This window comes from Pristiophorus japonicus, unplaced genomic scaffold (assembly GCF_044704955.1).
Source record: "Pristiophorus japonicus isolate sPriJap1 unplaced genomic scaffold, sPriJap1.hap1 HAP1_SCAFFOLD_1374, whole genome shotgun sequence".
In the NCBI taxonomy this organism is placed as follows: Eukaryota; Metazoa; Chordata; class Chondrichthyes; family Pristiophoridae; genus Pristiophorus; species Pristiophorus japonicus.
The window spans coordinates 23,629-49,553 of NW_027251044.1; the positions used below are offsets into that span (position 1 = coordinate 23,629).

Here is a 25,925-nt window from a genome sequence, read left to right on the forward strand (position 1 = left end):
CCGGGGGAGGGGGGGAGAGGGGCGCAGTGACCGGGGGAGGGGGGGGGCGGGGGAGAGGGGGGCAGTGACCGGGGGGGGGGGGGGGGGCAGTGACCGGGGGAGGGGGGGGGGCAGTGACCGGGGGAGGGGGGAAGGAGACGCGCAGTGACCGGGGGAGGGGCAGTGACCGGGGGAGGGGGGGGGGGGCAGTGACCGGGGGAGGGGGGGGGCAGTGACCGGGGGAGGGGGGGAGAGGGGCGCAGTGACCGGGGGAGGGGCAGTGACCAGGGGAGGGGGGGGGGGGGGGGCAGTGAGGGGGGGGGGGGGGGGAGGTGCACAGTACCCGGGGGGGGGGGGGGGGAGGAGGTGCACAGTACCCGGGGGGGGGGGGAGGTGCACAGTACCCGGGGGGGGGGGGGGGCAGTGACCCGGGGGCCGTTGTGCAGTGCACAGAATCGGCAATGGGCAGATGCCTGGATACTGTGCAAATGAACAGTGCCTGAGACGGCTGGTAAATTGCAGGCAGGGCTGGGCTGGAGGAGTAAATCGCTCCAGATAGCCCTCCCTTATCGACATGAAATACATGAACCATTTCCTGCACTGACTCACAGCCAGTTAAAGGGAGCAATTGCTTCAATAGCACAGTCACTCCTCCAGGGCTCCTGCTATTCTCTGGTAGTTTGGTGAAGTGCTACTCCTGGCTCCCAGCCCATCACCTCAGTGCCTGCTGACAATCGAGTGTTTAAGAACATAAGAAATAGGAGGAGTAGACCATTCGGCCCCTCGAGTCTGCTCCGCCATTTAATAAGATCATGGCTGATCTGATCATGGACTCAGCAACACTTCCCTGCCCGCTCTCCATAACTCCTTATCGGTTAAGAAACTGTCTATCTCTGTGTTAAGTTTATTCAATAACCCAGCCTCCACAGCTCTCTGAGGCAGCGAATTCCACAAATTCACACGTCCTCATCTCAGTTTTAAATGGGCGACCCCTTATTCTGAGATTATGCCCCCTAGTTCTAGTCTCCCCTATCAGTGGAAACATCCTCTCTGCATCCACCTTTCTGGGGACCTGTCCCACACCCAGACCCTGCCCCATGCCTAGAATCCCCACCCAGCACCTCGCACCCAGACCTCCTGCCCAGCACAGATATTCTGGGCAGGGCAGGGGGAAGCACCAGCAGTTCTACTGTAACACTGGATGTTACAGCTCAAACCCACGAGCCCTGATCTCCATGCAACCTTTCTTCAGACCGGCTGTCGATATATTGCCAATTTGCCAATGCTGGGTTTTCCCCGTTCCCGACACCATTACTCCAGCCCAGGTTTTCCCCGTTCCCGACCCCTTTCCCGACACCATATCGATTGGTCAAATCAAATCGCACGGGGTAGCCTGGAGGAGGAATTCATAGAATGCATACGGGATTGTTTCTTAGAACAGTATGTTACAGAACCTACAAGGGAGCAAGCTACCTTAGATCTGGTCCTGTGTAATGAGACAGGAATAATAAACGATCTCCTCGTAAAAGATCCTCTCGGAATGAGTGATCACAGTATGGTTGAATTTGTAATACAGATTGAGGGTGAGGAAGTAGTGTCTCAAACGAGCGTACTATGCTTAAAGGGGACTACAGTGGGATGAGGGCAGAGTTGGCTAAAGTAGACTGGAAACACAGACTAAACGGGGGCACAATTGAGGAACAGTGGAGGACTTTTAAGGAGCTCTTTCATAGTGCTCAACAAAACTATATTCCAGTGAAAAAGAAGGGTGGTAAGAGAAGGGATAACCAGCCGTGGATAACCAAGGAAATAAAGGAGAGTATCAAATTAAAAACCAATGCATATAAGGTGGCTAAGGTTAGTGGGAAACTAGCAGATTGGGAACATTTTAAACGACAGCAAAGAATGACTAAGAAAGCAATAAAGAAAGGAAAGATAGATTACGAAAGTAAACTTGTGCAAAACATAAAAAGATAGTAAAAGTTTTTACCGATATATAAAACGGAAAAGTGTGACTAAAGTAAATGTTGGTCCCTTAGAAGATGAGAAGGGGGATTTAATAATGGGAAATGTGGAAATGGCTGAGACCTTAAACAATTATTTTGCTTCGGTCTTCACAGTGGAAGACACAAAAACCATGCCAAAAATTGCTGGTCACTGGAATGTGGGAAGGGAGGACCTTGAGACAATCACTATCACTAGGGGGGATAGTGCTGGACAGGCTAATGGGACTGAAAGTAGACAAGTCCCCTGGTCCTGATGAAATGCATCCCAGGGTATTAAAAGAGATGGCGGAAGTTATAACAGATGCATTCGTTATAATCTACCAAAATTCTCTGGACTCTGGGGAGGTACCAGCGGATTGGAAAGCAGCTAATGTAACGCCTCTGTTTAAAAAAGGGGGCAGACAAAAGGCAGGTAACTATAGGCCGGTTAGTTTAGTAGTGGGGAAAATGCTTGAAGCTATCATTAAGGAAGAAATAGCGGGACATCTAGATAGGAATAGTGCAATCAAGCAGACGCAGCATGGATTCATGAAGGGGAAATCATGTTTAACTAATTTACTGGAATTCTTTGATATAACGAGCATGGTAGATAGAGGTGTACCGATGGATGTGGTGTATTTAGATTTCCAAAAGGCATTCGATAAGGTGCCACACAAAAGATTACTGCAGAAGATAAAGGTACGCGGAGTCAAAGGAAATGTATTAGCATGGATAGAGAATTGACTGGCGAACAGAAAGCAGAGAGTCGGGATAAATGGGTCCTTTTCGGGTTGGAAATAGGTGGTTAGTGGTGTGCCACAGGGATCGGTGCTGGGACCACAACTGTTTACAATATACATAGATGACCTGGAAGAGGGGACAGAGTGTAGTGTAACAAAATTTGCAGATGACACAAAGATTAGTGGGAAAGCGGGTTGTGTAAAGGACACAGAGAGGCTGCAAAGAGATTTAGATAGGTTAAGCGAATGGGCTAAGTTTGGCAGATGGAATACAATGTCATAAAATGTGAGGTCATCCACCTTGGGAAAAAAAAACAGTAAAAGGGAATATTATTTGGATGGGGAGAAATTACAACATGCTGCGGTACAGAGGGACCTGGGGGTCCTTGTGCATGAATCCCAAAAAGTTAGTTTGCAGGTGCAGCAGGTAATCAGGAAGGCGAATGGAATGTTGGCCTTCATTGCGAGAGGGATGGAGTACAAAAGCAGGGAGGTCCTGCTGCAACTGTATAGGGTATTGGTGAGGCCGGACCTGGAGTACTGCGTGCAGTTTTGGTCACCTTACTTAAGGAAGGATATACTAGCTTTGGAAGGGGTACAGAGACGATTCACTAGGCTGATTCCGGAGATGAGGGGGTTACCTTATGATGATAGATTGAGTAGACTGGGTCTTTACTCGTTGGAGTTCAGAAGGATGAGGGGAGATCTTTTAGAAACATTTAAAATAATAAAAGGGATAGACAAGATAGAGGCAGAGAGGTTGTTTCCACTGGTCGGGGAGACTAGAACTCGGGGGCACAGACTCGAAATACGGGGGAGCCAATTTAAAACTGAGTTGAGAAGGAATTTCTTCTCCCAGAGGGTTGTGAATCTGTGGAATTCTCTGCCCAAAGAAGTTGAGGCTAGCTCATTGAATGTATTCAAATCACAGATAGATAGATTTTTAACCAATAAGGGAATTAAGGGTTACGGGGAGCAGGCAGGTAAGTGGAGCTGAGTCCACGGCCAGATCAGCCATGATCTTGTTGAATGGCGGAGCCGGCTCGAGGGGCTAGATGGCCTACTCCTGTTCCTAATTCTTATGTTCTTATGTACTCCAGCCCAGGTTTTCCCCGTTCCCGACACCATTACTCCAGCCCAGGTTTTCCCCGTTCCCGGCACCATTACTCCAGCCCAGGTTTTCCCCGTTCCCAACACCATTACTCCAGCCCAGGTTTTCCCCATTCCCGGCACCATTACTCCAGCCCAGGTTTTCCCCGTTCCCGACACCATTACTCCAGCCCAGGTTTTCCCCATTCCCGGCACCATTACTCCAGCCCATGTTTTCCCCGTCCCCGGCACCATTACTCCAGCCCAGGTTTTCCCCGTTCCCGGCACCATTACTCCAGCCCAGGTTTTCCCCGTTCCCGGCACCAATACTCCAGCCCAGGTTTTCACCGTTCCCGGCACCATTACTCCAGCCCAGGTTTTCCCCGTTCCCGGCACCATTACGCCAGCCCAGGTTTTCCCCGTTCCCGGCACCATTACTCCAGCCCAGGTTTTCCCCGTTCCCGGCACCAATTACTCCAGCCCAGGTTTTCACTGGCCCGGACATCATTAAAGCTAAATTTGGTAAGATTTCCTAAAAAATTAATTTTTGAAAGAGCAAAATAAGTGCAGGAGTTGAGGTGTAAACGGCTCACTGAGCCAGGTTGAGCTTGGTGGTACTCGAGCCCAACCAGAAGGCAGGGAAGAGCTGGCCCTGGAACTGTGCCCGGAAGCTGTGCAGGAGCAGCATTAACGACCCGACAGAGTAGAAGGCCACGAACCCTGCCTCCCAGTCCAGGTACACCCCAATCACTCGGGGCTGCGGCGCATTGATAGGCACCTCCCGCTCTGCGTGCCAGGCCGACAGCTTCTGGCCGAAACTCTCCACACACCAGCTCAGCGTGTTCCTGCCCAGCCGGCTCCGTGAACCGCACCGCTCCAGCCCTGGGCCCGCCAGCCCAACGGCCCAGAAACTGCTCCCGTTGGTGGTCACCTCCCAGTACCGACGGCCATTGCCAAAGCTCTGCAGGCCCAGCACCTGCGAACAGTTGAAGAACCTCTCGGGGAGGTCAGCGTAGACCTGTGGCTGCTCGCTCATACTCAGGCTGCTGTATCGCTCAGACAGGGCCAGCTTCTTGTGGGCAGTTCGCTGGTTGAAGGTCACCCTGCAGTTATCTGCACAATACACAACACAGCACCATTAGTCAAGGCCAGGGCACCTAGCACTGGGCCACCTCCATGCCTAGGTCACACCGACAGCAACCTGGCACTGGGCGAGACACCTAGTCATCACACCTCAAATCCAGCCCACACACCTTTATTCACGGGATGTGGCCTTACTGCATTTGTTCAGTCTTCCCCTGCAGCCAGGGGGCGCCGGTGGTGGAGGGAGCGAATGTTGAAGGTGGTGGATGGGGAGCCAATCGAGTGGCTGCTTTGTCCTGGATGGTGTCGAGCTTCGAGTGTTATTGGAGCTGCACCATCCAGGCAAGTGGAGAGTGTTCCATCACACTCCTGACTTGTGTCAAGTTGGTGGAAAGGCTTTGGGGAGTCAGGGGGTGAGACACTTGCCGCAGAATACCCAGCCTCTGACCCGCTCTTGTAGCCACAGTATTTATATGGTTGGTCCAGTTAAGTTGCTGGTCATTGGTGACCCCCAGGGTGTGGATGGGGGAAGGGGATACCATGGGGAGATTGTTAGACTCTCTTGTTGGAGATGGTCATTGCCAGGCACATTTAACACAGAATATACAACCAGTCTACACCACTCGAACCTCCTCCCATCTTTCCTCATCGAACACCACTATTGCCTTCTCCCTCGTGTTTATCCAGCTTCCTTTAAATGCATCGATGCTATTCGCCTCAATCACTCCCTGTGGCAGCGAGTTCCACATTCTCAACACTCTCTGTGGAAAACTCGCAACTTATCAGTGCAAGTCTTGCTGCACGCGGGCACAGACTGCTTCATTATCCGAGGAGTTGTGAATGGAACTGAACACTGTGCAATCATCAGCGAACATCCCCACTTCTGACCTTATGCTGGAGGGAAGGTCATTGATCTCTCTTTCCCTCCCTGGTCAACATCTAACATGTTGTAAGATTGTTGTGAAGCACCTTGGGAAGTTTTACTACGTTAAAGGCGCTATATAAATAAGTTATTATTATGGTTGGTCCTAGGACACTGCCCCGAGGAACTCCTGCAGCTATGTCCAGGGGCGGTGATGATTGACCTCCACCAAGCAAGTTCCTTTGTGCTGGGTATGACTTCAGCCAGTGGAGAATTTCTCCCCGATTCCCATTGACTTCAGTTTTACTCGGGCTCCTTGATGTCGAGGGCAGTCACTCTCACCTCACCTCTGGAATTCAGCTCTTTGTCCATGTTCGGACCAAGGCTGTAATGAGATCTGGAGCCGAGTGGTCGTGGCAGAACCCAAACTGGGCATCGGTGAGCAGGTTACTGGTGAGTAAGTGCATCACAAAGCAGCAAACTTGAGGAGTGGGAGAATTTTATAATTCCTTCGTAAAAGGACAAAGGGTTTAATTAAGAGGGGGAAAATAGAGTATGAGAGGAAGCTTGCCGGGCACATAAAAACTGACTGCAAAAGCTTCTATAGAGATGTGAAGAGAAAAAGATTAGTGAAGACAAATGTAGGTCCCTTGCAGTCAGATTCAGGTGAATTTATAATGGGGGAACAATGAAATGGCAGACCAATTGAACAAATAGTTTGGTTCTGTCTTCACGAAGGAAGACACAAATAACCTTCCGGAAGTACCAGGGGACCGAGGGTCTAGTGAGACGGAGGAACTGAAGGATATCCTTATTAGTCAGGAAATTGTGTTAGGGAAATTGATGGGATTGAAGGCCGATAAATTCCCGGGGCCTGATAGTCTGCATCCCAGAGTACTTAAGGAAGTGGCCCTAGAAATAGTGGATGCATTGGTGATCATTTTCCAACAGTCTATCGACTCTGGATCAGTTCCTACGGACTGGAGGGTAGCTAATGTAACACCACTTTTTAAAAAAGGAGGGAGAGAAAAAGCGGGTAATTATAGACCGGTTAGCCTGACATCAGTAGTGGGGAAAATGTTGGAATCAATTATTAAGGATGAAATAGCAGAGCATTTGGAAAGCAGTGACAGGATCGGTCCAAGTCAGCATGGATTTATGAAGGGGAAATCATGCTTGACAAATCTTCTGGAATTTTGATGTAACTAGTAGAGTGGACAAGGGAGAACCAGTGGATGTGGTGTATTTGGACTTTCAAAAGGCTTTTGACAAGGTCCCACATAAGAGATTGGTGTGCAAAATCAAAACACATGGTATTGGGGGCAATGTACTGACGTGGATAGAGAATTAGTTGGCAGACAGGAAGCAGAGAGTCGGGATAAACGGGTCCTTTTCAGAATGGCAGGCAGTGACTAGTGGAGTGCCGCAGGGCTCAGTGCTGGGACCCCAGCTATTTACAATATACATCAATGATTTAGATGAAGGAATTGAGTACAATATCTCCAAGTTTGCAGATGACACTAAGCTGGCTGGCGGTGTGAGCTGTGAGGAGGATGCTAAGAGGCTGCAGGGTGACTTGGGCAGGTTTGGTGAGTGGGCAAATGCATGGCAGATGCAGTATAATGTGGATAAATGTGAGGTTATCCACTTTGGGGGCAAAAACGCGAAGACAGAACATTATCTGAATAGCGGCAGATTAGGAAAAGGGGAGGTGCAACGAGACCTGGGTGTCTTGGCTCATCAGTCATTGAAAGTTGGCATGCAGGTACAGCAGGTGGTGAAGGCAGCAAATGGCATTTTGGCTTTCATAGCTAGGGGATTTGAGTATAGGAGCAGGGAGGTCTTACTGCAGTTGTATTTAGACAGGCTGTGAAAAAACACAGGCCACATTGCATTAAGTCATCAATCAACTTGACATTTTCAGACCTTGGGTAGCGAGCCAATTAAAACGTTAAAAGACTTTCAATTGAGCCAATAAGGTCAAAGAAGGCGAGTTCTTTTCTGTAAATTGAACCCGGTATAAATACAGCCATTTTGACCACGTGGCCCCAGAAGAACAAAGACCTGGCTTAAAGCCAAGAACTTGTTATTGCTCTCTGCCAAGGTTAAAAAGTTAAAACTACAATCGGAGTTCGTATTTCATTGGAAATTAAGAGATCTAACACCATCTTTAAAAAGGGGGACAAGTCCGACTGCAGCACCTACAGGGAAATCTCCCTATCATCCACTGGGAAGGTTGTCGCTAGAGTTCTCCTCAATCGTCTTCTCCCTTTGGCCGCGGAGCTCCTCCCGGAATCACAGTGCGGATTTCATCCCATACGGGGCACAACGGACATGATCTTTGCAGCGTGACAGCTGCAGGAAAAATGCAGGGAGCAGCGCCAGCCCTTATACATGGCCTTCTTCAACCTTTGACACTGTCAACCGTGAGGGCTTATGGAGCGTCCTCCTCCGTTTTGGATGCCCCCAAAAGTTTGTCAACATCCTTCACCTGCTCCACGACGACATGCAGCCCGTGATCCTTACCAACGGATCCATTACAGACCAATCCACGTCCGGACCGGGGTCAAACAGGGCTGCGTCATCGCTACAACCCTCCTCAATCTTCCTCACTGCCATGCTCCACCTCACAGTCAACAAGCTCCCTGCTGGAGTGGAACTAAACTACAGAACCAGTGGGAAGCTGTTTAACCTACGTCACCTCCAGGCCAGGTCCAAGATCACCCCAACCTGTCGTTGAGCTGCAGTACGCGGACAATGCCTGCGTCTGTGCACATTCTGAGGCTGAACTCCAGGATATAGTCGATGTATTCACCGAGGCATGCGTAACATCCGTAACACAAAGGTCCTCCACCAGCCTGTCCTCCAATCATCAAGATCCACGGTGCGGCCTTCGACACCGTGGACCATTTCCCATACCTCGGGAGCCTCTCGTCAACAAAGGCAGACATTGATGCAGAGATTCAACATCGCCTCCAGTGCACCAGTGTAGCCTTCGGCCGCCTGAAGAAAAGTGTGTTCGAAGACCAGGCCCTCAAACCTACCACCAAGTTCATGGTCTACAGGGCTGTAGTAATACCCGCCCTCCTGTATGGATCAGAGACATGGATGATGTACAGAAGCCACCTCAAGTAGCTGAAGATATATCACCAACTATGTCTCCACAAGATCCTGCAAATCCCCTAGGAGGACAGACGCACTAACATCAATGTCCTCGCCCAGGCTAACATCCCCAGTATTGAAGCACTGACCACACTTGATCAGCTTCGCTGGGCAGGCCACATAGTTTGCATGCCAGATACAAGACTCTCTAAGCAATTGCTCTACGCGGAGCTCCTTCATGGCAAATGAGCCAAAGGTGGGCAGCAGAAGCGTTACAAGGACACCCTCCCTGATAAAGTGCAACATCACCACTGATACCTGGGAGTCTCTGGCCCAAGACCGCCCTAAGTGGAGGAAGTGCATCCGGGAGGGCGCTGAGCACCTCGAGTCTCAACGGCGAGAGCATGCAGAAACCAAGCACAGGCAGCGGAAGGAGCGTGCGGCAAACCAGTCCCACCCACCCCTTCCCTCAACGACTATCTGTCCCCACCTGTGACAGAGTCTGTGGTTCTCGTATTGGACTGTTCAGCCACCAAAGAACTCACTTCAGGAGTGGAAGCAAGTCTTCCTCGATTCCGAGGGACTGCCTATGATGAGAGGGAGCTTTATTCTGTATCTAACCCCCTGTACCTGCCCTGGGAGTGTTTGATGGGACAGTGTAGAGGGAGCTTTACTCTGTATCTAACCCTGTGCTGTATCTGCCCTGGGAGGGTTTGATGGGACAGTGTAGGGGGAGCTTTACTCTGTATCTAACCCGTACTGTATCTGCCCTGTTGCTTTTACTGGTTCCCTGAACACATTATCCTCTTAGAATTTAACATAATCCACTGAATAAGGAATTTGGACAAGTTCAACGGCTTTAAATCACATTAAACAGGCATTGGCCTGATTTGAGGGAAGACAAGGCTGCTGGGGGGAGGGGGGGGTGCCAGGGGATGAGAGAGATCGGGATTGCTGCCTGCGATACTCACATTGCATGAAGTCCTGCCTGATCCGTGGGGGGGCTGCCTGAATGAAGAGCGGTTTTACTGTGAGGAAGACAAAGACAAATCACTGGACTGGTTTAACCGGACACAGAGCTCTTCCCATTTGTGGAAAGGAACATTCATCCATTTGATGCTTTATTGTGATTTGCGAACACCCCAAAGGGCTCCATCGGCAGTGCGTGCCGTGTGGGTGACGGAGGAGCCATTTTGACAGCGACTCCGGAACCACACCTGACTGCGCTGTTGTGGAGGGAGGAATATTGGCTCAGGACACTGGGAGAACTCCCAGTTCGCCAAGGGTCGTGGAATTATGTACATCCACCCGAGGGCAGACAGGGCCCTGGCTTAATGTCTTATCCAAAAAAGACAGCAACTCCAACAGTGCAGCGCTCCCTCAGTACTGCCGCTCCGACAGTGCGGCGCTCCCTCAGTACTGCCCCTCCAACAGTGCGGCGCTCCCTCAGTACTGCCCCCTCCGACAGTGCGGCGCTCCCTCAGTACTGCCCCTCCGACAGTGCGGCACTCCCTCAGTACTGCCCCTCCGACAGTGCGGCACTCCCTCAGTACTGCCCCTCCGACAGTGCGGCACTCCCTCAGTACTGCCCCTCCGACAGTGCGGCACTCCCTCAGTACTGCCCCTCCGACAGTGCGGCACTCCCTCAGTACTACACTAGGAGTGTCAGCCTGGATTATGTGCTCAAGTCTCTAGAGTGGGTCTTCAACGCAGGAGCATGTGACCCAGATGGGAATGTGCTGAGGGATAGGTGGTCAGTGTCTTTTATTCATGCTTAGGAAAAAGAAGAATCTGGAACAAGAGATGCAATAGACAGGGGCGGTTACCTTGTCTGGGAAGAGGCAGACCAAGGTCCAGAAGCTTCACTGCACAAAGAACACAAGAGTTGTAACAGTAAGTATCACAGCATTATTTATTTCAGTTTTTTGATAATTCGGGGTATCTTAGAATGTTACCTCAGGGGTGTGGTGTATATCAGTGTTACAGTGAGGGGTGTGTGGTATATCTGTGTTACAGTGAGGGGTGTGGTGTATATCAGTGTTACAGTGTGGTGTATATCAGTGTTACAGTGTGGTGTATATCAGTGTTACAGAGGGGTGTGGGGTATATCAGTGTTACAGTGTGGGGTATATCAGTGTTACAGTGAGGGGTCGTGGGCTATATCAGTGTTACAGTGAGGGGTCGTGGGCTATATCAGTGTTACAGTGAGGGGTCGTGGGCTATATCAGTGTTACAGTGAGGGGTCGTGGGCTATATCAGTGTTACAGTGAGGGGTATATCAGTGTTACAGTGAGGGGTACATCAGTGTTACAGTGAGGGGTGTGGGGTACATCAGTGTTACAGTGAGGGGTGTGGGGTACATCAGTGTTACAGTGTGGTGTATATCAGTGTTACAGTGTGGTGTATATCAGTGTTACAGTGTGGTGTATATCAGTGTTACAGTGTGGTGTATATCAGTGTTACAGTGTGGTGTATATCAGTGTTACAGTGTGGTGTATATCAGTGTTACAGTGTGGTGTATATCAGTGTTACAGTGTGGTGTATATCAGTGTTACAGTGTGGTGTATATCAGTGTTACAGTGTGGTGTATATCAGTGTTACAGTGTGGTGTATATCAGTGTTACAGTGTGGTGTATATCAGTGTTACAGTGTGGTGTATATCAGTGTTACAGTGTGGTGTATATCAGTGTTACAGTGTGGTGTATATCAGTGTTACAGTGAGGGATGTGGGCTATATCAGTGTTACAGTGAGGGATGTGGGCTATATCAGTGTTACAGTGAGAGGTCGTGGGCTATATCAGTGTTACAGTGAGGGGTGTGGGGTATATCAGTGTTACAGGGAGGGGCGTGGGGTATATCAGTGTTACAGGGAGGGGCGTGGGGTATATCAGTGTTACAGGGAGGGGCGTGGGGTATATCAGTGTTACAGGGAGGGGTGTGGGGTATATCAGTGTTACAGGGAGGGGTGTGGGCTATATCAGTTACAGTGAGGGTTGTGGGGTATATCAGTCTCACAGTGAGGGGGGTGGGGTATATCAGAGTGTTACAGTGAGGGGTTTATCACTTACGCAGACTCGCGCTCTGGTCTGGACTTGATACTTGCCGTTGATCGGCCGATGGCTTGGACTTGGCTTTGTCTGTGGAAGAGAGAGCATTAAACAGTGCCACAGTGCGAGACGTATCGTGCTACTCTAGCCCTTGCTCCATCGTGCACTCTCACCCTGTCTGCCTCTCCCTCCCCCCCTCAGACTCTCACTCCGTGTCTCACTCTCCCTCACGGGTCACTGGGCAGTGATCAGGAGCAGAAACGCTGGCTGATTTCCCCTCTCTCTAACCCAGGGGTCACTGGGCAGTGATCAGGAGCAGGAACCCTGGCTGATTTCCCCTCTCTCTAACCCAGGGGTCACTGGGCAGTGATCAGGAGCAGGAACCCTGGCTGATTTCCCCTCTCACTAACCCGGGGTCACTGGGCAGTGATCAGGAACAGGAACCCTGGCTGATTTCCCCTCTCCCTAACCCGGGGTCACTGGGCAGTGATCAGGAACAGGAATCCTGGTTGATTTCCCCTCTCCCTAACCCGGGGTCACTGGGCAGTGATCAGGAACAGGAATCCTGGTTGATTTCCCCCTCTCTCTAACCACTGACAGAGTGTGGAGCATCAGAACCTCTGCCTCTGGGGGCTCAGTACCATACGGGGCGGGGAGTACGGGAGGCACTGATGCTGATTGTGACTCTCCCAGCGACCCTTCGCCTCACTCACTCTTCTTGACTTGTTTGCCCTCCACAGGGTTGCTTGTTTGGGATGATTCCGAGTCATTGGCAGAAGTTGGTTCAGTTGGACCAGGCGGGGGTCCTGTGGAATGTTTTACAGACACGTTACAGACGTTCCCCAAGTCCGGCACAGCCCGCTCACCAGCTGCTGCCACTTGGAAAGATAAGCAGCAAATTTAAAGGGAGTGCGAACTTAAGCAAAAATGAGAGGAAAGATTAGTTTACAGACAGTGAGACCACACGGCAGGCATTCGAACAACTTGTTTTATACGGTGCATTTAACAGAGTAAAATGTCCCACGGTGCTTAACAAGAGTGCTAGCAATAAAAAACAATCCTCACACCAAGGCACAGGAGGAGATATTTAGACAGCTAACCAAAAGCTTGGCCAAAGAGGAAGGTTTTAAGGAGCCGCTTGGAGAAAGGGGTAACGAGGTGGAGGGGTTTAGGGAGGGAATCCAAGAGCTTGGGATCTCGGTAGCTGAAGGCACGGCCACCAATGGTGAAACGATTACATTTGAGGATGTGCAAGAGGACAGAATTAGAGGAGTGCAGATATCTCGGAGGGTGGTGGGACTGGAGGAGGTTAGAGAGATAGGGAGGGGCGCGACCATGGAGGGATTTGCAGACAAGGATGAGAATTTTAAAATCAAATCGTTGCTTAACCGGAAGCCAATGTAGGTCAGCGAGCACAGGGGGTGATGGGTGAGCGGGACTCGGTGAGAGTTAGGACATGGGGCACAGGGGGTGATGGGTGAGCGGGACACGGGGCACAGGGGGTGATGGGTGAGCGGGACTCGGTGAGAGTTAGGACACGGGGCACAGGGGGTGATGGGTGAGCGGGACACGGGGCACAGGGGGTGATGGGTGAGCGGGACACGGGGCACAGGGGGTGATGGGTGAGCGGGGCACGGGGCACACGGGGTGATGGGTGAGCGGGACTCGGTGCGAGTTAGGACACGGGACACAGGGGGGGATGGGTGAGCGGGACTCGGTGCGAGTTAGGACACGGGACACAGGGGGTGATGGGTGAGCGGGACTCGGAGAGAGTTAGGACACGGGGCACAGGGGGTGATGGGTGAGCGGGGCACGGGGCACACGGGGTGATGGGTGAGCGGGACTCGGTGCGAGTTAGGACACGGGACACAGGGGGTGATGGGTGAGCGGGACTCGGTGCGAGTTAGGACACGGGGCACAGGGGGCGATGGGTGAGCCGGACTCGGTGCGAGTTAGGACACGGGGCACAGGGGGTGATGGGTGAGCGGGACTCGGTGCGAGTTAGGACACGGGGCACAGGGGGTGATGGGTGAGCGGGACTCGGTGAGAGTTAGGACACGGGGCACACGGGGTGATGGGTGAGCGGGACTTGGTGAGAGTTAGGACACAGCTGCCAAGTTTTGGATGAGCTGAAGTTTACGGAGAGTAGAATGTGGGAGGCCTGCCAGGAATGTTGAAATAGTCAAGTCGAGTGATAACAATAGCATGGATGAGGGTTTCAGCTTATCAGTGTTACAATGAAGTATGTTGTATATATCAGAGTGTTACACTGAGGGGTGTGGGGTATATCAGTGTTACATTGAGGGGTGTGGGGTTATTCAGTGTTACAGTGAGCAGTGTGGGGTTATTCAGTGTTATAGTGAGCGGTATATCAGTGATGGATATGGGGTATATCAGTCTCACAGTGAGGGGGGTGGGGTATATCAGAGTGTTACAGTGAGGGGTTTATCACTTACGCAGGCTCGCGCTCTGGTCTGGACAGGATACTTGCCGTTGATCGGCCGATGGCTTGGACTTGGCTTTCCCTGTGGAAGAGAGAGCATTAAACAGTGCCACAGTGCGAGACGGATAGTGCTACTCCAGCCCTTGCTCCATCGTGCACTCTCACCCTGTCTGCCTCTCCCTCCCCCTTCAGACTCTCACTCCGTGTCTCACTCTCCCTCAGGGGTCAGTGGATAGTGATCAGGAGCAGGAACCCTGGCTGATTTGCCCTCTCTCTTACCCAGGGGTCACTGGACAGTGATCAGGAGCAGGAAACCTGGCTGATTTCCCCCTCGCTCTCTAACCCAGGGGTCACTGGACAGTGATCAGGAGCAGGAAACCTGGCTGATTTCCCCCTCTCTCTCTAACCCAGGGGTCACTGGGTAGTGATCAGGAGCAGGAGCAGGAACCCTGGCTGATTTCCCTTCTCTCTAACCCAGGGGTCACTGGGCAGTGATCAGGAGCAGGAACCCTGGCTGATTTCCCCTCTCTCTAACCCAGGGGTCAATGGGCAGTGATCAGGAGCAGGAACCCTGGCTGATTTCCCCTCTCCCTAACCCGGGGTCACTTGGCAGTGATCAGGAGCAGGAACCCTGGCTGATTTCCCCTCTCACTAACCCGGGGTCACTGGGCAGTGATCAGGAACAGGAATCCTGGTTGATTTCCCCCTCTCTCTAACCCGGGGTCACTGGGCAGTGATCAGGAACAGGAATCCTGGTTGATTTCCCCCTCTCTCTAACCCGGGGTCACTGGGCAGTGATCAGGAACAGGAATCCTGGTTGATTTCCCCTCTCCCTAACCCGGGGTCACTGGGCAGTGATCAGGAACAGGAATCCTGGTTGATTTCCCCCTCTCTCTAACCACTGACAGAGTGTGGAGCATCAGAACCTCTGCCTCTGGGGGCTCAGTACCATACGGGGCGGGGAGTACGGGAGGCACTGATGCTGATTGTGACTCTCCCAGCGACCCTTCGCCTCACTCACTCTTCTTGACTTGTTTGCCCTCCACAGGGTTGCTTGTTTGGGATGATTCCGAGTCATTGGCAGAAGTTGGTTCAGTTGGACCAGGCGGGGGTCCTGTGGAATGTTTTACAGACACGTTACAGACGTTCCCCAAGTCCGGCACAGCCCGCTCACCAGCCGCTGCCGCTGGGAAAGATAAGCAGCAAATTTAAAGGGAGTGCGAACTTAAGCAAAAATGAGAGGAAAGATTAGTTTACAGACAGTGAGACCACACGGCAGGCATTCGAACAACTTGTTTTATACGGTGCATTTAACAGAGTAAAATGTCCCACGGTGCTTAACAAGAGTGCTAGCAATAAAAAACAATCCTCACACCAAGGCACAGGAGGAGATATTTAGACAGCTAACCAAAAGCTTGGCCAAAGAGGAAGGTTTTAAGGAGCCGCTTGGAGAAAGGGGTAACGAGGTGGAGGGGTTTAGGGAGGGAATCCAAGAGCTTGGGATCTCGGTAGCTGAAGGCACGGCCACCAATGGTGAAACGATTACATTTGAGGATGTGCAAGAGGACAGAATTAGAGGAGTGCAGATATCTCGGAGGGTGGTGGGACTGGAGGAGGTTAGAGAGATAGGGAGGGGCGCGACCATGGAGGGATTTGCAGACAAGGATGAGAATTTTAAAATCAAATCGTTGCTTAACCGGAAGCCAATGTAGGTCAGCGAGCACAGGGGGTGATGGGTGAGCGGGACTCGGTGAGAGTTAGGACACGGGGCACAGGGGGTGATGGGTGAGCGGGACACGGGGCACAGGGGGTGATGGGTGAGCGGGGCACGGGGCACAGGGGGTGATGGGTGAGCGGGACTCGGTGAGAGTTAGGACACGGGGCACACGGGGTGATGGGTGAGCCGGACTCGGTGCGAGTTAGGACACGGGGCACAGGGGGTGATGGGTGAGCGGGACTCGGTGCGAGTTAGGACACAGCTGCCAAGTTTTGGATGAGCTGAAGTTTACGGAGAGTAGAATGTGAGAGGCTTCCCAGGAATGTTGAAATAGTCAAGTCTAGTGATAACAATAGCATGGATGAGGGTTTCAGCTTATCAGTGTTACAATGAAGTATGTTGTATATATCAGAGTGTTACAGTGAGCGGTGTGGGGTATATCAGTGTTACATTGAGGGGTGTGGGGTTATTCAGTGTTAGTGAGGGGTGTGGGGTATATCAGTGTTACAGTGAGGGGTGAGGGGTGTGGGGTATATCAATGTTACAGTGAGGGGTGTGGGGTTATTCAGTGTTACAGTGAGGGGTGTGGGGTTATTCAGTGTTACAGTGAGGGGTGTGGGGTTATTCAGTGTTACAGTGAGGGGTGTGGGGTATATCAGTGTTACATTGAGGGGTGTGGGGTTATTCAGTGTTACAGTGAGGGGTGTGGGGTTATTCAGTGTTACAGTGAGGGGTGTGGGGTATATCAGTGTTACAGTGAGGGGTGAGGGGTGTGGGGTATATCAGTGTTACAGTGAGGGGTGTGGGGTGTGGTGTATATCAGTGTTACAGTGAGGGGTGTGGGGTTATTCAGTGTTATAGTGAGCGGTATATCAGTGATGGATATGGGGTATATCAGTGTTACAGTGAGGGGTTTATCACTTACGCAGGCTCGCGCTCTGGTCTGGACTGGACACTGGACCTCACCCCCTACCTCCGGCAGCCTGACCTCTTCCCTCACCTCGAGCCGACCCGACCTCCGGCAGCCTGACCTTACCCCCCCACCTCCGGCAGCCTGACCTCTTCCCTCGCCTCGACCTGACCTCCAGCAGTCCGACCTCTTCCCTCGCCTCGACCTGACCTCCGGCAGTCCGACCTCCGCCCTCTTCTGCCTCCCCCGCCGCGGATGAGCTCAAGTTTGCAGAGGTTGGCCAGACTGTGGCTCTGGAGCTCCTGGTTTGATCCAGGAGTGTCTCACTCACCCGCGTTCTTCAGTTGCTGCACTCGTTGCTCCAGTGGGGGCTTCAGCTTCCGCACCAGGATCTGTTTCAGAGCAGAAACCACTTTCCCAACAAGCTCCACCTTCCTGGCATCCACTTCGATTTGTTTGGGCGAGGTGTGAGTGTCCAGCGAGATTTCAGGAAGCTCATCAATGTTCTGAAAGCAAATCATCAGAAGTGTCCCTTAAAGCAGAATTCACCACTGGAAGGTTCTCTGGTACATGATTGGTCAGCATCTCCCACTGGAAACCAAGCTGCAATTAGTTCAAACAATTTGCAAAATACCGTCAATTAATTGTTAAACTGTTTGCTGAGGGAGTTCACAGTCGATGCCCAATAGCCACGCAGGACGACACTATCGGTTGTGTATATCCTGAGAGGTTGATGTACTGTGCAATATGTGGCATTTATTTCCTCATTTATTTAGTGAGTAAGGAAAACACCATTTATTATCCAGGAAGCCAGTCAGTGTCATTTCCCGCAGCACCCCAGAGATTGCTGATTAACTTTTTTCAAAGTCCTTTCAGTGGAACTGTGTGTCTCGTCCCCACTTCCCTACCCAGCCCCCGCCCCTCGGGACACCGTGATCACTGACCCACTGTCACAATGCCTTGCAGGAGATGCAACATAGAAATTAGGTGCAGGAGCAGGCCATTCAGCCCTTCGAGCCTGCACCACCATTCAATAAGATCTTGACTGATCATTCAACCTCAGTACCCCTTTCCTGCTTTCTCTCCATACCCCTTAATGCCTTTGGCCGTAAGGGCCATATCTAACTCCCTTTTGAATATATCTAATGAACTGGCCTCAACAACTCTCTGCGGCAGGGAATTCCACAGGTTAACAACTCTGAGTGAAGAAGTTTCTCCTCATCTCGGTCCTAAATGGCTTACCCCTTATCCTTAGACTGTGACCCTTGGTTCTGGAACTCCCCAGCAACGGGAACATTCTTCCCGCCTCTAACCTGTCCAATCCCGTCAGAATTTTATCTGTTTCTATGAGATCCTCTCTCATCCTTCTAAACTCCAGTGTATAAAGGCCCAGTTGATTCAGTCTCTCCTCATATGTCAGTCCTGCCATCCCGGGAATCAGTCTGGTGAACCTTCGCTGCACTCCCTCAATAGCAACAACGTCCTTCCTCAGATTAGGAGACCAAAACTGAACACAATATTCCAGATGAGTCCTCACCAAGGCCCTGTACAACTGCAGTAAGACCTCCCTGCTCCTGTACTCAAATCCTCTAGCTATGAAGGCGAACATGCCATTTGCTTTCTTCACCACCTGCTGTACCTGCATGCCAACTTTCAATGACTGATGTACCATGACACCCAGGTCTCGTTGCACCTCCCCTTTTCCTAATCTGCCACCATTCAAATAATATTCTACCTTCGAGTTTTTGCCCCCAAAGTGGATAACCTCACATTTATCCACATTATACTGCATCTGCCATGCATTTGCCCACTCACCTAACCTGTCCAAGTCACCCTGCAGCCTCTTAGCGTCCTCCTCAAGGCTCACACCACCACCCAGCTTAGTGTCATCCGCAAACTTGGAGATATTACATTCAATTCCTTCATCCAAATCATTAATGTATATTGTAAATAGCTGGGGTCCCAGCACTGAGCCCTGCGGCACCCCACTAGTCACTGCCTGCCATTCTGAAAAGGACCCGTTTATTCCTACTCTCTGCTTCCTGTCTGCCAACCAGTTCTCTATCCACGTCAGTACATTACCCCCAATACCATGTGCTTTGATTTTGCACACCAATCTCTTGTGTGGGACCTTGTCAAAAGCTTTTTGAAAGTCCAAATACACCACATGCACTGGTTCTCCCTTGTCCACTCTACTTGTTACATCCTCAAAAAATTCTAGTAGATTTGTCAAACATGTTAGAAACTGGATCAATGTTGCGTTATAAAGCAAGCCGTACCTTCCAGAAGGCCATGCCCCCGCTGTGGGTCAGCACCGTGTCGAGCTGTTCCTTGTATTGCTTGAGCTGCTCAAGCTGTGCAGTGATCTGATCGAGCACACCCAGGAGCTCACCGCTGGCTTTGCTCTCTTCAGCTTCAATCAGCTGGGCTGCAATTTTCTCCTCTTCCTCAATCATAGTTTTCATATCATTGAAATCACAGCAAATTGAAGATTTCTGCTTCACTGAGGAATCCTGAGGCAGGAGAAGGAGATCGACAGTAAATTTCAGAAATAGTCTCAAAGTTAAACTTGTAATTGGCAGAGGCGAGGCAATTCTCTCAGAACCAAAACCAGCCAATCCTGCCGCACACCAAGATCTGCCGTCATCACCCCTCTCCTCAATAAACCACCCCTCGACCGCCCCATCTGGAAACTCCCTTTCCTCTCCAAAGTCCTTGAATGTGTCGTCGCCTCCCAAGTCCATGCCCATCTTTCCCGGAACTCCATGTTTCAATCCGGTTCTCGCCCCTGCCACATTACCCAAACGGCTCTCATCAAAGTCACAAATGACATCCTTTGTGACTGTGACAAAGGTAAACTACCCCTCCTCGTCCTCCTCGACCTGTCTGCAGCCATTGACACAGTGACCACTCTATCCTCCTCCAACACCTCTCCACCATGGTCCAGCTGGGTGGGACTGCACTCGCCTGGTTCCATTCTTATCCCTCTCATCGTAGTCAGAGAATCACCTGCAACAGCTTCTCTTTCCCCCCCCCCACCACCACATTGTTACCCCTGGTGTCCCCCAGGATCTATCCTTGGCCCCTCCTATTTCTCATCTACATGTTGCCCCTTGGTGACATCATCGAAAACACAGCGTCACTTTCCACATGTACACTGATAACACCCAGCTCTACCTCACCCCCACTTCTCTCAACCCCTCCTCGCTCTCTAAATTGTCAGACTGCTTGTCCCACATCCAGTTCAGGATGAGCAGAAACTTTCTCCAATTAAATATTGGGAAGACCGAAGCCATTGTTTTCAGTCCCCGCCACAAACTCTGTTCCCGAGCCACTGACTCCATCCCTCTCCCCAACTTCTGTCTGAAGCTGAACCACATTGTTCGTAACCTGGGTGTCATATTTGACCCTGAAATTAGCTTTCGACCACATATCCACAGCATAACTAAGACCGCCTATTTCCACCTCCGTAACATCGCCCGTCTCCGCCCCTGCCTCAACTCATCCACTGCCAAAACCCTCATCCATGCCTTTGTTACCTCTAGACTTGACTATTCCATCGCACTCCTGGCTGGCCTCCCACATTCTATCCAAGTAAACTGGAGGTCATCCAAAACTCTGCTGCCTGTGTCCTAACCTGCACCAAGTCCCGCTCACCCATCACCTCTGTGCTCTACATTGGCTTCCGGTTAAGCAACGCCTCGATTTCAAAACTCCCATCCTTGTTTTCAAATCGCTCCATGGCCTCATCCCTCCCTATCTCTAATCTCCTCCAGCCCCACCCCACCCCAGCCCACCCCCCACCCCAGCCCACCCCCCACCCAGAGATCTCTGCGCTTCTCCAATTCTGTCCTCTTGAGCATCCCTGATTATAATCGCTCCACCATCGGTGGCCGTGCCTTCTGTTGCCTGGGCCCCAAGCTCTGGAACTCCCTCCCTAAACCTCTCCGCCTCTCTCTCCCTCTCCCTCCTTCAAGACACTCCTTAAAACGGACCTCTTTGACCAAGCTGCCCTAATTTCTCCTTATGTGGTTAGGCGTCAAAATTGTGTGTCTGATAATACTCCTGTGGAGCGCCGTGGGACGTTTCACTACGTTAAAGGCGCTATATAAATACAGGTTGTTGCTGTTGAGAATTACCGTAAACACCCGTCCCGATAAAAAAACCCTAAAACCGCACAAATCCACTGATACCGTGCACCCCCTTACACTGGCCCTATTAGCCCGTGTACCACCACACCTACCGTCACGTGCTGTTTCTGATACTGCACCAGTTCCAGGCTGTGCTGCAGTTGGATGATCTGAAATCCCACATTCTTCCGTTGGGCCTTCAGTTCCTCCTAGGAGAAGGATATCAGGGTCAGAGCCGCTCCATCACTGGGATCAGTTACCAGCTACTTAAACACTAAAACACAAGATCCTCAACTCCACCTCCCACCCCCTGCAGGGGGCCAGGCTGCGCTGGGCACTGTGCTGGGGGGCCGACCTGTTCCTTGGGTTCGAGCTGGTGTCTCGCCCCAAGTTGCTGCTCCTAATCGCATCCTCCACCAACACAGACCTTCCCGCAAGGACAGTGATCAGGAGCAGGAACCATTACCCTGGGCCCGGGCAGAGTTACCAGTCAGTCAGGGCAGGCACAGGGGGTATAATTAGTCCAGTGACCCCCCCACCGAGTTAGGGAAGGGAATGATGGCCAGTGTTCCTGCTGGAAAGTGTGTGTTTGGACATGGGGCAGCGATAGGGTCAGGCCCTGCAGTGATCAATCCTACACTCACAGCAAGATTCTAGTGTTGAGGAAAGAAGGATGTATTCTACTATAGTTAGCAAGGAAATAAATAACTGCAAATGCTGGAAATCTAAATCAGAAGTGGGGAGCTGCTAGATAGACTGGGCGGGTCAGTCAGCAGCTACAGGGGGAGGTGCCGGGCTCCACATTTGCTGACCAACCTGTTGTGGCGATCCAGTGCTGTACCCAGTGCAGCTTTAACTTAAACCTGAACACAAAGGGCTAGAAGTTATGTTTCAGCTGTACAAACCCTTTGTCAGACCCCATCTGGAGTACTGCTCTCCAATCTGCGCCCTGCACTCAAGGAAGGATATATCGGCCATGGAGGGTGGTCAGCCTAGATTCACCAGAAGATAGGAACAGGAGAAGGCAATTCAGCCCCTCGAGCCTTACACAGGAACAGAAGGCCATTCAGCCCCTCGAGCCTGATACACAGGAATAGGAGGCCCATTCAGCCCCTCGAGCCTGTTACACAGGAACAGGAGGAGGCCCATTCAGCCCCTCGAGCCTGTTCCGCCATTCAATGAGATCATGGTCATGATCTGCGACCAAACTCCATATCCCTTAATACCTTCTGTTAACAAAAATATATTGTCTCAGATTTAAAATTAACAATTAATCTAGCGTCAATTACCGTTTGCGGAAGAGTTCCAAACTTCTACCACACGGTGTAGAAGGGATTCCTAATTTCACTCCTGAAAGGTCTGGCTCTAATATTTCGGCTATGATCCCTAGTCCTAGAATACCCAACCAGCAGAAATAGTCTCTCTCTATCTACCCTATCTGTTCCCCTTAATACCAAGATGTGGATGTGGTGTATTTGGATTTCCAGAAGGCATTTGACAAGGTGCCACATAAAAGGCACAAGATAAAAGTTCACAGGGTTGGGGGTAATATATTAGCATGGATAGAGGATTGGCGAACTAACAGAGAGTCGGGATAAATGGTTCATTCTCAGGTTGGCAAACAGCAAGTAGTGGGGTGCCTCAGGGATCAGTGCTGGGACCCCAACTATTTACAATCTATATTAACGACTTGGAAGAAGGGACTGAGTGTAACGTAGCCAAGTTTGCTTACGATACAAAAATGGAAGGAAAAGCAATGTGTGAGGAGGACACAAAAAACCTGCAAAAGGACATAGACGGCCAAACGAGTGGGCAAAAATTTGGCAGAGTATAATGTTGGAAAGTGAGAGAAATAGAAACATAGAAAATAGGTGCAGGAGTAGGCCATTCGGCCCTTCGAGCCTGCACCACCATTCAATAAGATCATGGCTGATCATTCACCTCAGTACCCCTTTCCTGCTTTCTCTCCATACTCCTTGATCCCTTTAGCCGTAAGGGCCATATCTAACTCCCTCTTGAATATATCCAATGAACTGGCATCAACTCTCTGCGGCAGGGAATTCAACAGGTTAACAACTCAGTGAAGAAGCTTCTTCTCATCTCGGTCCTAAATGGTTTACCCCTTATCCTTAGACTGTGTCCCCTGGTTCTGGACTTCCCCAACAACGGGAACATTCTTCCTCCATCTAACCTGTCCAATCCCATCAGAATTTTATATATTTCTGAGATCCCCTCTCATTCTTCTAAACTCCAGTGGATACAGGCCCAGTTGATCCAGTCTCTCATATGTCAGGCCTGCCATCCCGAGAATCAATCTGGTGAATCTTCGCTGCACTCCCTCAAAAGCAAGAACGCCCTTCCTCAGATTAGACGACCAAAATTGAACACAATATTCCAGGTGATGCCTCACCAAGGCCCTGTACAACTGCAGTAAGACCTCCCTGCTCCTATACTCAAATCCCCTAGCTATGAAGGCCAACATACCATTTGAGGTTATGCACTTTGGCAGAAAAAAATCAAAGAGCAAGTTATTATTTAAATGGAGAAAGATTGCAAAGTGCTGCAGTACAGGGGGACCTGGGGGTACTTGTGCATGAAACACAAAAGGATAGTATGCAGGTACAGCAAGTTATACAGGGTATTGGTGAGGCCACACCTAGAATACTGCGTGCAGTTTTGGTTTCCATATTGACGAAAGGCTATACTTGTTTTGGAGGCAGTTCAGAAAAGGTTCACTGGGTTGATTCCGGGGATGAGGGGGTTGATTTATGAGGAAAGGTCGAGTAGGTTGGGCCTTTCTACTCATTGGAATTACGAAGAATGAGAGGTGATCTTATCGAAACGTATAAGATTATGAGGGGGCTTGACAAGGTGGATGCAGAGAGGATGTTTCTACTGATGGGGGAGACTAGAACTAGAGGGGCTGAACATTTAAAACTATGAGGAGAAATTTCTTCTCTGAGGGTTGTAAATCTGTGGTATTCGCTGCCTGAGAGCTGTAGAAGCTGGGATATTGAATAAATTTAAGACAGAGATAGACAGATTCTTAACCGATAAGGGAATAAGGGGGCAGGCAGGGAAGTGGACCGGAGTCCATGATCGGATCAGCCATGATCGTACTAAATGGCGGAGCAGGCTCGAGGGGCCGTATGGCCGACTCCTGCTCCAATTTCTTATGTTCTTATCTTTAAAACTTTGACCAAATCGCCCCTTAACCTTCTAAATTCCAGGGAATACAACCCTAGTTTGTGTAATCATTCCTTGAAATTTAACCTTTGGAGTCCAGGTATCATTCTGTAAACCTACACTGCACTCCCTCTAAGGCCAGTATATCCTCCCTAAGGTCAGGTGCCCGGAGCCGTACACAGTGCTCCAGGTGTGGTCTAAGATCAGGTGCCCAGAGCTGTACACAGTGCTCCAGGTGTGGTCTAAGGTCAGGTGCCCAGAGCTGTGCACAGTGCTCCAGGTGTGGTCTAAGATCAGGTGCCCAGAGCTGTACACAGTGCTCCAGGTGTGGTCTAAGGTCAGGTGCCCAGAGCTGTACACAGTGCTCCAGGTGTGGTCTAAGGTCAGGTGCCCAGAGCTGTACACAGTGCTCCAGGTGTGGTCTAAGGTCAGGTGCCCAGAGCTGTACACAGTGCTCCAGGTGTGGTCTAAGGTCAGGTGCCCAGAGCTGTACAGTGCTCCAGGTGTGGTCTAAGGTCAGGTGCCCAGAGCTGTACACAGTGCTCCAGGTGTGGTCTAAGGTCAGGTGCCCAGAGCTGTACACAGTGCTCCAGGTGTGGTCTAACCAGGGCTTTGTACAGCTGTAGTAAAACTTCTGCCCCCTTGTATTCTAGTTCCCTAGATATAACGGCCAGTATTCCATTAGCCTTGTACCTGTTCATGACATTTTAATGAGGCTATAAGATTGATATATTTTAGCTAGCCAAGGGTATGAAGAGAAATGGAGCCAAAGCAGGTAGCTGGATTAAGGTACAGATCAACCAGTTCGAAATTGAATGTCGGATCAGGCACGACGGGCTGAGTGACCTCCTCCTATTCCTACGAATGAACCCAATAAAGAAAAATAACCCCCGAGCGCAGCACTCAGCCAACACACAGCCCTGGTGAGCCACTGCCAGCAACAGGCCCCAAACTCCATTATTTTGGTAAACTTATTTCACGCAGTTCGGAATGTTGAGGGTCTTGTGGATGTTGGATCAAATGTGACGTGATTATTGATCGACCTATGGACAGTCTGTCGAGGCTGTGCCATATGCCCTCTGTTTACCATAACATGAACATGTTGATCAAACACAGCTCATCAGGCAATGAGCAAATAGCAGTCACTCTGCACTCCTCTGTCCAACTGCAACATTTAACAAATACTTGGCAGGGCTGTGGGGAAAGAGCAGGGGAGTGGGACTGATTGGATCGCTCTGTCACAGAGGTGTGCTATATCATTCTGTGATTCTATCACCCCTCAGAGGGAAAGAGGCCAGTTTATGCACTGGTGATGCTCCTTATTATGGGATGTCGCTCCTTAATCGGAGGGAATTTCTCTGCCTCGCTCGCTCTATAGTTTTTATGCCGCGGTTATACTGGAACCTGCCCCCATAATGCAGTTCGGGAGTGTTTAAACTAATATGGCAGGGGGATGGGAACCTATGCAGCGAGACAGGGCGAAGTAATATGGAGTTAGAAACAGATGGTAGAAAGGTAAAAAGCAATACTGGAAGGCCGAGTAAACAAAGGCAAGAAACAAAAAGGGCCACACTACATCATAATTCTAAAAAGGACAAAGGGTGTTAAAAAAACAAGCCTGAAGGCTTTGTGTCTTAATGCAAGGAGTATCC

At 50.7% G+C, this 25,925-nt stretch overlaps 2 protein-coding genes across 4 annotated transcripts in view; both read right to left on the reverse strand.

Annotated features, from left to right (window-relative positions):
* Positions 1-340: 340 nt before the first annotated feature.
* The window catches only part of LOC139242560 (E3 ubiquitin/ISG15 ligase TRIM25-like), a 30,794-nt gene continuing 5,209 nt past the window's right edge, over positions 341-25,925 (reverse strand). Inside the window, exons 2-11 of one of the 3 annotated variants that reach the window (XM_070870417.1) lie at positions 21,201-21,296; positions 19,237-19,470; positions 17,289-17,463; positions 15,352-15,444; positions 14,344-14,412; positions 12,601-12,693; positions 11,909-11,977; positions 10,667-10,705; positions 9,812-9,868; positions 341-4,906 (exon numbers count right to left, since the gene is read on the reverse strand). In XM_070870417.1, the coding sequence (XP_070726518.1) occupies positions 4,383-4,906; positions 9,812-9,868; positions 10,667-10,705; positions 11,909-11,977; positions 12,601-12,693; positions 14,344-14,412; positions 15,352-15,444; positions 17,289-17,463; positions 19,237-19,470; positions 21,201-21,296 (1,449 nt within the window). In that variant the 3' untranslated portion in view covers positions 341-4,382. The remainder of the gene's footprint in view (positions 4,907-9,811; positions 9,869-10,666; positions 10,706-11,908; positions 11,978-12,600; positions 12,694-14,343; positions 14,413-15,351; positions 15,445-17,288; positions 17,464-19,236; positions 19,471-21,200; positions 21,297-25,925) is intronic. The other 2 variants (XM_070870420.1, XM_070870418.1) reach the window with 2 other exon arrangements.
* On the reverse strand, positions 3,792-4,298 carry LOC139242556 (uncharacterized). Its single transcript, XM_070870415.1, has one exon. It carries the CDS (start codon positions 4,296-4,298, stop codon positions 3,792-3,794), a length of 507 nt encoding a protein of 168 aa, XP_070726516.1.